We start from the raw sequence: 17,026 nt of genomic DNA on the forward strand, positions 1-17,026 counted from the left end.
TGATAGATCCCTGTTCTTTAAATAAAACGGTGCCCACTCACACCTGATCGTCATCCCGTTGATTGAAAACACCTGACTCTAATTTCACCTTCAAATTAACTGCTAATCCTAGAGGTTCATATACTTTTGCCACTCACAGATATGTAATATTGGATCATTTTCCTCAATAAGTAAATGAGCAAGTATAATATTTTTGTCTCATTTGTTTAACTGGGTTCTCTTTATCTACTTTTAGGACTTGTGTGAAAATCTGATGATGTTTTAGGTCATATTTATGCAGAAATATAGAAAATTCTAAAGGGTTCACAAACTTTCAAGCACCACTGTATATCAGAGATATTCCATTCAGCTAGCATGATATCGTAAGTTGAAGATGAGTTCAGTATCATGCTAGCTGAATGGAATATATCTGGTATACCACAAAAAAAGCTAGCCAATATTATCATTATTATACATACCGTACACACTCCTTTCGAGTGTTCAGTGCGTCTTTCTCTTTCAAAATTCTCTCAAAATCTTCTCTATTTAATGAAGCAAACCTGGTGGCCATGTTTGTTTACAAATTGTCCCAGTCGCTTGCTAGTGCAGAAGTTTTACGTCTCCGACGTGTGATGTCATTGTCTTGACAACCATGCAATATCATAAACCATATTCAACGCTCATTCTCCATTGGGTAGAGTGACATAATACATGTAGGATAAGCGATATGCTAATAATATTGCATGCTATCAAACCAAATGAATGAAACCCACTAGAAAGGAATAGAACACGTTTTAATTTCATCAGAAAAGTGTCCTGTATTCATAATATTGAACAATGTTATCCCACGTAGCAAATTTTCCTCATATCATGCAGGCCTAGTACAGAGTTTAGCATGTCCTCCAGGTGCTGGGGTTTCCTCCCGTGTCCCAAAAATATGCTTGTAGGTCGATAAGCTGTGAATGTGGTGTGAATGTGGTGTGAATGTGTGTGTGCATTGATCCAAGATAGTTGTGGATCCACTGCGACCCTGACCAGGATAAAATGCTTACTAAAGATGGCTGGAAGGATGGATGAATATTTTTGATAAGAATTCTTGCAAAAGCAAAACAATTAAAAAAAATAACATGGCAGTCATCTGCAGGTTTCCATATGCCATCTGTTTTTATCCAAAGTGTCTTACAAGTATGAAAAGTGCAACCCAAGCATACAGCTGTGGCAAGAGCCAACTTTGCTACATGATTATGCTTCTATTTCAGGCATAATAGTTGTAGGACGTGAAAAGGAAACTTCAATGCAATGCCAAAAGCTACAAGGTACAGAAAGGGTAAATAAATGTGGAGCAAAGTACAAGTCAGCAATACACAACAAGGAGGAGAAAATTCCATTATAATGCAGTGTACAATTTCAAGCAACATCATAATAAAATAAGTCTAAAGGAAACTTCAGAGCGCTGCCAAGAGCTCCGTAATACAGTCAATGTAAATGCAAAATTGAAGACTGCAAATACAATAAAGAGAAAAGAAACCAAGAAGCACACAATAGGCAACTTTAACACTGTCATACAAAAAAAGACATCAATCTAGAGAGACATAAAACTCTCCACACCAACACACAGATTTACAGGTTCAAACACAAACCCACTCTCTCCGGCCAGTGGGATAGGAACCAATTTCTCATGTGGCCAAAGGAACACTGAGCAACATGAGAGTATGTACTGCATATGAATAAACTGAATATGTTTGCCCTGAATTCTTTGTTTGAATGAGTGCAGATGTTAACATCTTTGTACAAATGAAAAGCAATAAGACACTCTGTATGAGGTATCGTTTAATGCCGCCGCACTACGGACTTAAAAACTAATTCAAAGAACCCGAAGAATATCTATTTTCTGCTCCTTTTTTGCAGTTCAGTTTACTTTTCACACTTTACGTGCGCCGATGGTAAAATTGCACCAGCCTGGGTGGGTATCCTGGGCAATTAATTGAAAATTACTGTTTATTCATTCATTATTGTGCATGGCTGTGACACACAATGAGTCCCATTAAATGCTCAGGACATCTTGATATGATTTTCCTTTTTGAGCTTTTTTTTTTTGGCCAAATAGTGATGAAGGATTCAGCTGGTGTGGGTTGCCCTCTAGCTGCCAGTTATGAAATATTATATAGTACACTTCAGGATACCTTTTCAGAAAACTGGGATTGTGAGTGCATCTTCTATCAGCCATACTCACAGCACACCACAATAGATTATAATAAAAAGACTGAAATAAGATCATAATGAAAAGGGTCAGTAATCACAACAAGGGTCTTGCTGTAATTCTAGGAGGAAAGAAACACATGTTCTGTTTTGTTCCAGTGGAAACAGAACTTGTTCCTTTATTGCCATCAAATGTAATTCCTTCTGAGTTGATTGCAGCAAAGGTCTGTTTATAAAGCGCATAGCAACCCTGTTTCAAATGAAAAGGAGCTCTTTAAATGGCAATTAGTGAGAAAACAAGCCGATGGTCCAGATGTTCTCGTACAGTTTGCTGTGTCTGTGTCGAGTCATAATCTTGCTGTAAGTCACTCGAATAGAAAGGGACACTTGTGAAACAAGCTCGGCAGCTTTTGTGTTTGCAAATGAGGCTCATGGAAACCTTCATGTCTTCCTGAATAGCATAAGCTGAAGTGGGGAACCATAATGCCGTGGGAGTCGAAGTTTTGGAGGCCCCTCTTGACAAATAACAAGCGATTGCGTGGAGACAACATATTTTGAATCCTGCCAAATTCCTAAACTGGAAGATTTTCGTCCCAAAAATAGTGTGATTGGAGTAATAGCAGGAAATTGCCCTTGGAACATTACGTGAAACTGTTACATTTTTGTGCCACTGAAAAGAGCTAAAACAGCCGCACTCTATTCTCAGGGTTGTTTCCACTTAAGAAAATCATTTTCAGAGAATTTACAGTGCTGTGCTGGGAAGGGCAATGGGGCAGCTGCTTGAGCCAAAGCGCCAAGCCATGGGTGAGAGAGTCTCATTTCAGATAAACACACCACACATTACTCAGGCCTCATTTTGCTGCGTTAAACGGCCCGAACAAGTGCAGTAAAGAGATATTAAGCTGAGCACTGAAACCTGACTACAGAAGAGATCGTTTTCACCAGCATTTTTCCCTGCACTCTCTCTGAGTGTGAACTATAGAAAGCGCTCCCTAGCTAAATATCCATTTATTTTTCCAGCGTTCAAGTTTGACTAGTTTTTCAAATTTTGCCTGTCAAACTCTCGACTTCATCAGAAACACTCACAGCCACCCAAACACAAAACTAATTCACCATAATAATACATTCATTTGTACTGATTGCTGCTGAACTGAGTAGTCACTGTGCGTGTATCACACTTCTATTTGCTGTGCCGTGGAGAACCCTGCATAGCCCTTGTTTTCCCAACATGCTTTGCAGTCTTGTGCTCACACCTGGGCTGCATTAAGTCTGGTTTAAGAGTAGCTTAGAGGTTATTAAGTTTCTCTCACTTCACTTCATTTGCACTGGTGTGAGAACATGGGGGGGGGGGAGAAGGAGTTGATTTAATTTGAGGTTCTGCTACAAAAGCTGCTGTGAAAAATGAGTATTTTGTTCTCTGTGTTTGCTGCAGGGGGATCGGGGAAGCACAAGCCTAAAGATCAGAAGAAGAAGTCCAACAAGCAGAGGCTGCGCTTCCGGGCTCAGAACCACCACAGTGACCACCTGGCCTCATTGAGGGCCAGCCAGTAAAGACTGAGATTCCACATGGAACGAAGATCAGAAAGCTGCTACCCGCTGCTCAACACACACTTGTACACACACACACACACAAATGCAGTTCCTCATAGTCTCTTAAGCTGTACACACATTCACACATGCGCTGTGTATTTGTACCTCCTGCTGCTTCCGTCGTGCCGGTGCCCCAACGCGTGACCCTTCTCGACATCTTCGAGCCGTACAGCAACTGTTGGTACCCAGTCTGAGCTGGAAGATGAGGAAAACAGAGCTGAACAAGGACTGAAGGAGTCATGGACTTTAAGGTTGGAGGATGAGCAACGAGCAAGCGAGAGAGAGAGAGAGAGAGAGAGAGAGAGAGGGCAGGAGGAGAATAGATAGAAGGAGGGGGATAGAGAGTATAATGTCTTGAGAAGAAAGACACTTGTCTATATTTATGTAAAATGATGTGAGCATCAACGGACGCAGAGTGCGCCAGGTAATGCCTTTTTGGTTGGCTCTGTACATTTCTGAGAGTAATCCAGTATAATGTGTAGTTGCAAAGTATTTTATTCTCGGCACAAGATGTTTACGTCCAGACTGCTTTATGCTCTAACTGTATATTGTGGATAATAAAAGTTTAGTTGTTCACCTAGCATGGCCACAAGCTCATGTGTACATAGTTGGTGAGTTTATCTAATGATATTATTAAAATAAAACATTACTGTATTTTCAGTATTGAGCTCCTTCACCATTAAATGTGTTAGTAAAAGGTTATAATACCAGCTACAGGTTTAAGATTAAAAAAAAAAAAGAACAAAAAATTAATAAATAAATAAAACATAGCCTTCACATAGCTATTACATTTATATGGTATATATTTGATTTATTTATTGATTTTGATTTTGTACTTTTTTGTGTTTGGTGACAGTTTTTGTCTCTGTATCTGTTCCTATTCTGTGCTGAAATATTCTTTGAACACTTATAACAATACAGATATCTCCACCAGTGGAACCAGTTTCTGTCAGATGTGTCTAATAACTGTTCTTTAGAAGAACTTTCCATGCTTTAAGCTTTAAACTGACCCATAATAGAGCAGCTGAAATATTATAGGCAATGGAATGACCATGTATATATGATGTTCTATTAAAAATGCAATTCATGCCACCTATGTGATACTGTTTTGTATTTCGATTAAATTACGGTGATTTAGCAACCAGGTCCACAACGCAACACCTGCACGCACTATTACTACTATCTGCCATTTTCATAGCACAAGACATAGCACATATTGACAGTGGAAAACAGACATCCATCCATTATCTGTAGCAGCTTATCCTGTTCTACAGGGTCGCAGGCAAGCTGGAGCCTATCCCAGCTGACTACGGGCGAAAGGCGGGGTACACCCTGGACAAGTCGCCAGGTCATCACAGGGCTGACACATAGACACAGACAACCATTCACACTCACATTCACACCTACGGTCAATTTAGAGTCACCAGTTAACCTAACCTGCATGTCTTTGGACTGTGGGGGAAACCAGAGCACCCGGAGGAAACCCACGCGGACATGGGGAGAACATGCAAACTCCACACAGAAAGGCCCTCATTGGTTGCTGGGCTCGAACCTAAGACCTTCTTGCTGTGAGACGACAGTGCTAACCACTACACCACCGTGCCACCCCCGTATCATCCATCCATCACATATAAGACTGTCACATGACCTCTGTGTCACATTTACCTGAACAAATTACCTCTCCTCACACTCATACAAATCTTTTATGCTTCCTTCTGTCACTGTGTGCCTCTGAGAAAAATGGACAGAAGTGAATAAGAACCTCTGCTTTGTATGACTTCCAGACAGCTGGAGGAGTTTAATGTGAGTCATGGCAAATTAAACCAACGTAGTGTACTATATAATCACTGCCTGCACAAAAAGAAAAAAAATTCTTAAGGCCTAATCTGCCTGACAGATTATGAATGCATACTAGCAAATGAATCATGGTTAAGCAGAGACAATTTGACACTAGATTTCCATCCTCTTGTGTTAAGTCAGAAAACATTTCCAGATTTAAAGGGAATCAAGAAAGAAGAAGAAGAGACCATTTGTGGAGACTAACAGTTTTTCAGTAGATAGTGTAACAGGACGGTGTTTAAGTGGAGCACGATGATCACAGACAAAATGGCACTATGACATATGATTAATTATACATACAGGACACTTTTTCCATGGAATAAAAACGTATTCTATTCCCTTCTAGCAGGTTTCATTCATCTGGTTTGATAGCATGCAGTATTGCTATCATATCGCTTATCCTAGATGTACTACAGCACTCTACCCAGTGGAGAATGAGCATTGAATATGGTTTACGATATTGCATGGTTGTCGAGATAACATAATGTCACACGTCAGAGCTGATGCGAATATATTCAGTGAGAGAGTTTTCTGCTGTGTATGCGCAGAAGCATTTCTTTGTTCGCCGGGAAAAAGAAAGACATGCTGAACACCCAAAAGACTACCAAAACTTCATTACATATTCTTCACGCATATTTACAAGAGAAAAACAGACCAATGGACATTGAAAAGCTGAAAAAGAGACACGTCAGAGATGTAAAACTTCCGTGCTAGCGAGCGACTGTGACAATTAGCCGCCAGGTTTGCTTTGTTAAAAATGTGAGATTTTGAGAGAATTTTGGCTGTCAGGTCGCTTTGTTGTGTGTATCTGTTGTTGTTGATTTTAAAAGTAGCTAAGTAAATTACACGGGGAAATGAATACTTAAGTCTGAGTGAAAAATACTGCAGCGAGCGTATGTGGAAGAAGAGTCTGGAGACAGAAATCTTAGTTTCTCGGTCGTTAGCCTGTGCTACTTGCTCTGGATAGCACTGGCTTGACCGCTTTATTAGCATTCGCTAACACTATTGATGAACGCTACACCAGCTGGAAGGTGACTTCACTGCTGAGCTGACGGTGCTGACTTGCAGGTAAGCTAGTGTTGGCCTTCAAGAATGCTGATATGAAGAGAGTGTGTATGTATAATAATAATAATAATAATAATATTGGCTGGCTTTTTTCCTGATATATCAGATATATTCCGTTCAGCTAGCATGATACTGAACTCGTCTTCAACTCATTCAATATCATGCTAGCTGAATGGAATATATCTGATATACCACGAAAAAAAGCCAGTCAATATTATTTAAACATTACGCTGAGAAAAGGATGTAACCCCAAACACTTTTACCAGTCTACAGCAGTGCAGCAGGTAGCATTGCCACCTCACAGCTCCAGGGTCCTATGGTTCAAGCCTGAGCTTGGATTACTATCTGTTTGGTGTCACATATTCTCCTCATTTCTGCACTGCTTTCCTCACTGCTACAGTGGTGCTTGAAAGTTTGTGAACCCTTTAGTATTTTCTATATTTCCGCATAAATATGACCTAAAACATCATCAGATTTTCACACAAGTCCTAAAAGTAGATAAAGAGAACCCAGTTAAACAAATGAGACAAAAATATTATACTTGGTCATTTATTTATTGGGGTGGCACGGTGGTGTAGTGGTTAGCGCTGTCGCCTCACAGCAAGAAGGTCCGGGTTCAAGCCCCGTGGCCGGTGAGGGCCTTTCTGTGCGGAGTTTGCATGTTCTCCCTGTGTCCGCGTGGGTTTCCTCCGGGTGCTCCGGTCTCCCCCACAGTCCAAGGACATGCAGGTTAGGTTAACTGGTGACGCTAAATTGACCGTAGGTGTGAGTGTGAATGGTTGTCTGTGTCTATGTGTCAGCCCTGTGATGACCTGGCGACTTGTCCAGGGTGTGCCCCGCCTTTCGCCCGTAGTCAGCTGGGATAGGCTCCAGCTTGCCTGTGACCCTGTAGAACAGGATAAAGCGGCTAGAGATGATGAGATGAGATTTATTTATTGAGGGAAATGATCCAATATTACATATCTGTGAGTGGCAAAAGTATGTGAACCTCTAGGATTAGCAGTTAATTTGAAGGTGAAATTAGAGTCAGGTGTTTTTAATCAATGGGAGGACAATCAGGTGTGAGTGGGCACCCTGTTTTATTTAAAGAACAGGGATCTATCAAAGTCTGATCTTCACAACACATGTTTGTGGAAGTGTATCATGGCACGAACAAAGGAGATTTCTGAGGACCTCAGAAAAAGCCTTGTTGATGCTCATCAGGCTGCAAAAGGTTACAAAACCATCTCTAAAGAATTTGGACTCCACCAATCCACAGGCAGACAGATTGTGTACAAATGGAGGAAATTCAAGACCATTGTTACCCTCCCCAGGAGTGGTCGACCAACAAAGATCACTCCAAGAGCAAGGTGTGTAATAGTTGGCGAGGTTACAAAGGAAGCCAGGGTAACTTCTAAGCAACTGAAGGTCTCTTTCACATTAGCCAATGTTAATGTTCATAAGTCCACCATCAGGAGAACACTGAACAACAATTGTGTGCATGGCAGGGTTGTAAGGAGAAAGCCACTGCTCTCCAAAAAGAACATTGCTGCTTGTCTGCAGTTTACTCAAGATCACGTGGACAAGCCAGAAGGCTATTGGAAAAATGTTTTGTGGATGGATGAGACCAAAATAGAACTTTTTGGTTTAAATGAGAAGCGTTATGTTTGGAGAAAGGAAAACACTGCATTCCAGCACAAGAACCTTATCCCATCTGTGAAACATGGTGGTGGTAGTATCATGGTTTGGGCCTGTTTTGCTGCATCTGGGCCAGGACGGCTTGCCATCATTGATGGAACAATGAATTCTGAATTATACCAGCGAATTCTAAAGGAAAATGTCAGGACATCTGTCCATGAACTGAATCTCAAGAGAAGGTGGGTCATGCAGCAAGACAACGACCCTAAGCACACAAGTTGTTCTAGCAAAGAATGGTTAAAGAAGAATAAAGTTAATGTTTTGGAATGGCCAAGTCAAAGTCCTGACCTTAATCCAATGGAAATGTTGTGGAAAGACCTGAAGCGAGCAGTTCATGTGAGGAAACCCACCAACATCCTAGAGTTGAAGCTGTTCTGTATGGAGGAATGGGCTAAAATTCCTCCAAGCCGGTGTGCAGGACTGATCAACAGTTACCGGAAACGTTTAGTTGCAGTTATTGCTGCACAAGGGGGTCACACCAGATACTGAAAGCAAAGGTTCACATACTTTTGCCACTCACAGATATGTAATATTGGATCATTTTCCTCAATAAATAAATGACCAAGTATAATATTTTTGTCTCATATGTTTAACTGGGTTCTCTTTATCTACTTTCAGGACTTGTGTGAAAATCTGATGATGTTTTAGGTCATATTTCTGCAGAAATATAGAAAATTCTAAAGGGTTCACAAACTTTCAAGCACCACTGTATCCAGTTCCCTCCTGCCTCCCAAAAACATGCCCTTAGGTGTGAACGTGTGTATGTATGGTGCCCTGTGATAGACTGGCATCCCATCCGGGTATTGGTATTCCCAGCGCACATCTAAGTATTCCTGGGATAGGTTTTGAATCCATCACAACCCTGACCAGGGCAAAGCAGTTGCTAAAGATGAATTAATATAAGCACACAAATTAAAAGTCACAGTTCCCTCTTGATGAGTGTAGGATAGTTAAAGTGTCATCAAAGCTGTTGTGAGACTGAGATTAAGAATATGAGTGAAGAAGAGAGCAAGAAACTGAAGAAGTTGTTAATCAGAATCAGAATCAAGTTTATTGCCAAGTACACTCTCACATGCAAGGAATTTGCTTTGGTGGTTGGTGCATGAACAGTTCAGATAAAAGAATTTAGTAAGAGACAGAAGTAGAAATACAAATAGAATAAAAATATGTAGAAATCTCAAATATACAATTTGGAAAAAGAAACTGTATAATAAATAATATTATTGTACATACAGGACACTTTTTTGATGGAATAAAAACGTGTTCTATTCCCTTCTAGCAGGGGAATAGAAGGCCAACACTAGCTTACCCGCAAGTCTGCACCGTCAGCACAGCAGTGAAGTCACCTCATTCTATTCATTTGGTTTGATAGCATGCAATATTGTTATCATATCGCTTATCCTACGTGTATTATGTAACTCTACCCAATGGAGAATGAGCGTTGAATATAGTTTATGATATTGCATGGTTGTCAAGGCAACATGACGTCACACATTGAACATGTAAAACTTCTGCACTAGCGAGCGACTGGGACAATTTGTAAACAAACATGGCTGCCAGGAAGATTTTGAGAGAATTTTGAAAGAGAAAGATGCATTGAACACCTGAAAGGAATGTGTATGTATAATAATAATAATAATATTGGCTGGCTTTTTTTGTGGTTTATCAGATATATTCCATTCAGCTAGCATGATGTTGAACTCGTCTTCAATGTGTTCAGCATAATGCTAGCTGAATGGAATATATCTGATAGACCACTCAACACCAGCCAATATTATTGAAACATTTTTATTGCGTTATTTTTATTTTATACATTTTTATTACATTATATTATTATCTGTATAATACTTAATAAATCAAATAAAATATATTAACTAAAAATTTATTTAAGACCCCGTTTACACGTAGCCGGGCATCTATAAAAACGGATATTTATTTATGCGGTTGCACCCATCATTTACACGTAAACAGAGGTTTCAGTCACTGAAAATGGCTGCTTTCGAAAACTCCGTGCAAAGTGGAGATTTGTGAAAACTCCGTTTTCATGCCTGCATGTGAATAGTGGAAAACTGAGTTTTCTCCGTATTATGGGGAAAACAGAATTTTAACATTGTGATCTGACGGTCCCTCCTCCTTGGCTTTCAGATCTCTGGTTGGCTTTCTATTTGTTTGACATGTTTTTGACAGCCTTCCCTGACTGTTTTTGAGCATTGTGTAAACGGAATTATTTTCTAGTACGGGGGAGGAGAATATACCCGTTTTCATAAATACCCGGCTACGTGTAAACGAAGTATAAAACACAACAATGAGGATTGGCACTCATATAATGACTGTGATATTAATCTTAACAAGATGCATTGTGTTCCAGCCCATTTACTAGAGTACTATTTTTGCACCTCTCTGAAACAGGAGTGGGGGCCATTATGCTAATGTGTAGTGAATCTACTGTATGTGTACATTACTAACTGTGTTTAAAGAGCCATCTGTTGTGGGTTACAACCTAATGAACTACTCCCAGACATCATCTCAGAACACCAGACTGTCAGTGCACCAGAGGCGGAGATTCATTTGTAAAGAGAACTACACTGAGGGAAATTCATTTAAGTCCAGATCCTCATAGAGAAACCGCATACAGAAATTCTAAAGAGTTAATCTTGAATCTAGTGTAAAATCTCTTTCTCTATAGACTGGCACATCCATCGCACATCCATGTATACACTACCCCACTTCCTCCACTACTCTTTTCATCAGAAAACCACTACTATAAACTTTGTGGCAGCTAAAAGGCAATGGATCATTCTGGAGGACCTCTGGATGTCCTTGTGTGTGTGTGTGTGTGTGTGTGTGTGTGGTGGGAGGCTCTGGTGAGCCAACTAAGTCAAAAGACTCCTTTAATCTGACAGCATGCAGTTTCATTAGCTCAATTCAGTTCTATTATTATGGCATGCATCAAAGCTTGAACTAGTAAAACCACAAACAGGAAGTGAGAACTGAGCAGCCATATTCGGTGTGTGTGTGTGTATATACGCGCACTGTCTCTCATGCCATCTGGCTGTCACACACTTCACTCTCAATGTGAATGACACATTGATTCCAAAGCAAATGGCAAACATGCAAGTTATGACATTGTTGGTTCAACAATGTTGCCCAGAACATTAAATGCTGTAATAATTTGCTGTTTGCAATAGCCATATAATGAAATACCGGTTGCCCTCTGTATGCAGGAAATTAAGCATCATTAGTGCACTCATTGAATATGACATTTTGGCAGGAAGCACTGCTGAACAAAGTGTGGATGTAGCCTGTGCTCTCCAACATTTCAGGGCAGCAGAGTCCAGTGCACAGTACAGATTTACCATATGTCAGCTATCAAGACCCAACACGCACCAGATTAGTGAGGAAAATAATATGGACAAATGTTCTTGTAATGGCCGATCTTATCCAGCGTTTGTTCCATTTAAGCAAATTGGTCACATTTAGGAATAAAAGTTGCTAAGTTACATTTATTACACATATAAATATAACCACCAATGAGCGGTATTTATGTGTGACTCGCTCTACATTATTCAATACAAGGAATTAATAGGAAATGATTTAATGGGAAAATGAGTTCGACAGTACAGCTTTAAGGGTCTGCTTCATTCAACATGTAATTTAGAGTAATAAAAGATGCTAAGATCAACAAAGTAGAACTTTTTTGCACAGTTATACAAAATCAAACAAAGCAGAGCTGCAGATCATATCACAACCAAGCTACAGAACTTTCAATGCTCTATTTCAGTGAGAATAAATCTATATTTATGATCTAATTTTTATGGTCTTCTTGGTTTCAGAAAGGCAGGTGCATCGGTGTATAAAGTATCCATATGAACTCCCAGTAGAAAGCGATTATTGGACTGAACTGGCATGAGGTTCCAGAAGAGGAACTGGCAGCTGTTCTTTGTCATTCTGGGCTTTTTCTCTCTCTCCAGTATTGCTCTTAACGTCTTTTCCTTTGCTATGGCGAACTTCCCTGCTAGTGACCACCATCGTGGCTAACATCTCAGCCATTCAGAGCGGCCTGTTTTATTTCAGTCTGACAACCACACAAGGCCTTTCTCCTTCCCTAGAGGCCTCGAGGTCTCGTAATCACATGAGAGGTCAAAGCCCTGAGTCGACCACACCGTCACCACCCATCCCTGGACTCCAGCTCAGGTCCGGCCCACAGAATCGGTAACACATGGTCTTTATAAATGGATCTGAATACTGTACGCTCAAAACACATTAGCGGGAACTCGGAATTCCCTTTATGGACAGACAGTGCTGTGTGGGCACAATAGTCACGTTTGGCAAACCGATCGAGCCAGCTGCTAGAAAGAAAATGAAAAACTCCATCATCACTGTTCTTTTTCCCCCCATTTGTTTGGCACTGATTCCCCATTTACTGGACTTTATATGGGTCTAGTAGCTGCATTAACAAAAGGTTTCAAGGAAAGATTAATCAAAACCAGCCCTTATTAAACTACGCTGAGAGAATTCCTCTTAAATGTAATATAACCATGAGGACCCAAAAGGGCAACATAATATTCCATAGTTGACCCAAATGGCCCAGAGGAGGAAAAGGGACATATTTGTGTTGTGGGCAAAAGGGAGCTGGTTAAGAGTCTTGGGGGAGATAAGTTAGTACACTGCCATGCAAGACACGCAGCACTACTCTTTAGGGAGGGAAATAGGTGTATGTGGAAAGAGGGGTAGTGAAACTGTCATACTTCAGGAATGTTTACCTCCACTGCACCTCCGGTGTGGCAGCTCAACCCACACCATCCATCCTTTCATACCCTTATTTTTTTCTGGTCAGGATACTTTTGATTCTTAATGCTTGTTTTTCTTTCTTTCTTTCTTTCTTTCTTTCTTTCTTTCTTTCTTTCTTTCTTTCTTTCTTTCTTTCTAATTATTATTAATGACATACAGGGGTAGCTACAACCATCACCAACATTCAATTTAAAAATAAAATAGGGTAACTGAAAGATTTGCAAATTAATCTCTTTTTCTTGATGGTTGAGAAAAAGTCATGGATTTCATTTTCCCCCATATGCAGATTTGTGTAATTGAATTTAAATCTACTGGAACATCTCAAATATGTTTCCTCAACAAATAATAAAAGCTACATAGTCAGTGCAACCCTACATGACTCCGTCCATCCATCCATTATCTGTAGCCGCTTATCCTGTGCAGGGTCGCAGGCAAGCTGGAGCCTATCCCAGCTGACTATGGGCGAGAGGCGGGGTACACCCTGGACAAGTTGCCAGGTCATCACAGGGCTAACACACAGAGACAAACAACCATTCACACTCACATTCACACCTACGGTCAATTTAGAGTCACCAGTTAACCTAACCTGCATGTCTTTGGACTGTGAGGGAAACCGGAGCATCCGGAGGAAACCCACGCGGACACGGGGAGAACATGCACACTCCATACAGAAAGGCCCCTGTCAGCCACTGGGCTCGAACCCAGGACCTTCTTGCTGTGAGGTGACAGTGCTAACCACTACAGCACCATGCCACCCCTCCCTGCATGACTCTTTTAACCAAATTTACCCATTGTTTTAACTTAATTCATGTGGGTTTTTGTTTGTTTGTTTGTTTGTGTGTTTGTTTTAAACTGCTGTTTTTAAGATGTAATGCAGTTGCCACTACAGGCTTCCAGCATCTATAGCATCTTTAGCTTTTAGTCTCGTGTTGCATTCATTTCATTAAATATGCAGATACTTTGTTGAAACCAGTAGCATGCATGTGTTGTATTACATGGTGTGTGTGTGTGTGTGTGTGTGTGTGTGTGTGTGTGTGTGTGTGTGTGTGTGTGTGTGTGTGTGTAGACTGGCTTCATGTACATACAAGAGTGGTGTAGATGAAACAGATACTTGTCTTCCTGGAGCCCAATCCATATAGTTGTGTAGTATTTTTGAGGATCATCAGAATTTCAGTGAGGTAATTTGGAGGCCAATTTTCTCCAACTGCTTACTGCCCTTAGCTTCAGTGGCCTCATTACTAACGCTTTCCTCTCATTAGCGTGTATAAAGGCAATGACAGGCAGTGTTTGGGGGTGACTAAAGACCTTCAGAGCGTATACCTGCTATCACAGGCCTCTAGATTAGTGGCTGTAGCTGTGTGTCAGCCTCTAATTCCAAACCCTTTACTACTTTATGTCTTTACCCTGTGTTTACAGAGCATGTTTATGCTTTGAGTATGCCCCTGTGCCTATGTGTGAGTGGGTGTACATGCCTGTCTGCAAGACATCTGTATTTTTCAATAGTTATGGCATAAATGGGGCTTGGGGAGTCAATAACACTTGCTAACATCTCTTAGAGCCCATTAAGACAGGCTAACTATTCCCATTGACTCCTGGGAGAGACGTTTAGATATTTATGATGTGCAGATTTTCAAGGGAAAAGGAGGAAAAAGAGATTAGTCTCTACATTAAACATGTCTGGGGTAGCAGTCATTAAGCAGTGGGATAGAATAACTGCCGAAGAGCTGAACTGTGGAAGAGCTGAAGCAGAGCTCAGCAGGAGGGCTGCTGTTGTGTTTCCTTAATCAGATGCACAACCTTAACTGCCTTCAGGAAGAGATCCACAGAGCATGGTGTGTGTTAATCAAACCAGTGAATGTGAAGCGTCCTGTAGAGCTTCTCTGTCTCCCAGCCTGTGCTGAGCTTTAAAACTCGACCATCAACGTTTTCACAGACTGTATACTTTCAAGGGAAGCACTGAATGCCCCATCAGCAGCAGTGTTGTAATTACAGGCTGATTTCATTGTGTGAGATAAAGTGAACCACATGGTAGTGGATGGGAGACAGGAGAGCAGAGAGCTGGCCACTCATTGCCATCACCATGTGTGGTTTTAGCCTGTGCTGGGCTGTGGGCGTATAGTGGGCATGTGCCTGGGCACGAGACCTGGCAGCCAGCCCAGTTCTCCTGTGCCGCTTAAAGAGAATGCTTTCTCGGGAGACTTTGCTACTCGAGGCTCTTGTGTCTGAGAGTGCGGCTACAAGGCACCAGTCTCTGCAGGGGGAGTTTAAGCTCCAATCAAAACAAGATTATAAACACTCCAGATTTAAAGAGGGAAGTGCCCACACACAGGCACAGAGACAACCATATACAGGCATGTGTCAGGCTCAAAGCAGTAAAATAGCAAGAACAGCTTTGTCCGTACAAATTTCGTTGTCCGGGGGTCAAGTGTTTATGAGATACATTGCCTTGCACTATGATCGGGCTCCCTGTGGTGTTACACGGACATCTTTCGTATGGACGCTGTACAGTCGCAAAAGCCATCAAAAATCAGGTTAATGCATTACCATATTCTCTGGAGCTCCACTATTAACGTTATTAAACCTTTTCAGATCAGTCAGAATATCTTCATGTTTGAATGATCTTGGAAAAGGGGTGGCATGGTGGTGTAGTGATTAGCCATCCTTGGCCAATCTCTGCACGGGAATTTTTTGATGAGGCATATACCGTATATATATATATATATATATATATATATATATATATATATATATATATATATACTGGCGGCATAGTGGTTAGCACTGTCGCCTTACAGCAAGAAGGTTCTGGGTTTGAGCCCAGTCGCTGACAGGGGCCTTTCTGTGTGGAGTTAGCATGTTCTCCCTGTGTCTGTGTGGGTTTCTAACTTGACTGTAGGTGTGAATGGTTGTTTGTCTCTATGTGTTAGCCCTGTGATGATCTGGTGACTTGTCCACGGTGTATTCTGCCTCTTGCCCATAGTCAGCTGGGATGGGCTCCAGCTTGCCTGTGAGCCTGCACAGGATAAGTGGTTATGGATGATGGATGGATCTTGGAAAACAAAAGTATCATTTACATTCAGTGATCACTTTATCCTGGTCATGGCTGCAGTAGATCTGGAGTCTATCCTGGGAACACCATCCACAAGGTGGAAATACACCCTTAAAGGACGCACCGGTCTTAGAAAAACTGGACAGTTTCATTTGCCAACCTTATTATAGGAAGTTGATAGTGTGCACATTATTTCATCTTCTCTACTTATTGATAACTCCTCGAGAAAGCAGATAAAATTAGCTACAATGAAAACTGCATGTATTCCAACTGCTTTACACCCCATTTCATAACGTAATGAAGCAAGTACTACCCTGTCATGGGGTTATGATATATTAAACTCTTCTTAAATCACTCAGAAAATCTGAAATATTGAACATTATTAGACACAAAATAACATTTAATTCATAAATTTTTTCAGTGAGCTAAATGATTTATCCTCGTCAGGGTGGCAAAGGATCCAGAGCTCATCTTGGGAACACTGGGTGTGACCCTTGATGGGATACCAGTCCAACTAATAGTTAGAAAATCACACATTGTTAGCTGGGTATTAGCTTATCTTTAGTCACTGAATAATTCATACTTGTTATAGAATGTTATCTTTTAACCAAATAATAAGCTTATAGTTAAACATATTCATTGCACTAGTAACATTCATGCTGACTGGTAATCACGAGACAAACCTCTCTCTTAATCTGAGAATCCTCATGATACGCATCCTTAGTGGTCATATAATGGTAACATCTTTCTCCTGAGAGTGTTGCACACACAGCTAACATTCACCTAAACTAAAATAAGCCCTCCTTGCCAGGTTGCTGAGCCGTGTCTGAGACCTGG

The 17,026-nt window shown here is 40.9% G+C and overlaps 1 protein-coding gene across 1 annotated transcript in view; it reads left to right on the forward strand.

The window, feature by feature from the left end:
• Window positions 1–4,860, forward strand: part of rspo2 (R-spondin 2) — an 83,857-nt gene extending 78,997 nt beyond the window's left edge. The window contains exon 5 of the mRNA XM_060920671.1: window positions 3,611–4,860. Within this exon, the coding sequence (XP_060776654.1) occupies window positions 3,611–3,729 (119 nt within the window). The 3' untranslated portion in view covers window positions 3,730–4,860. The remainder of the gene's footprint in view (window positions 1–3,610) is intronic.
• The last annotated feature ends 12,166 nt before the right edge of the window (window positions 4,861–17,026 follow it).

This window comes from Neoarius graeffei, chromosome 5 (assembly GCF_027579695.1).
Source record: "Neoarius graeffei isolate fNeoGra1 chromosome 5, fNeoGra1.pri, whole genome shotgun sequence".
Taxonomy (NCBI): domain Eukaryota; kingdom Metazoa; phylum Chordata; class Actinopteri; order Siluriformes; family Ariidae; genus Neoarius; species Neoarius graeffei.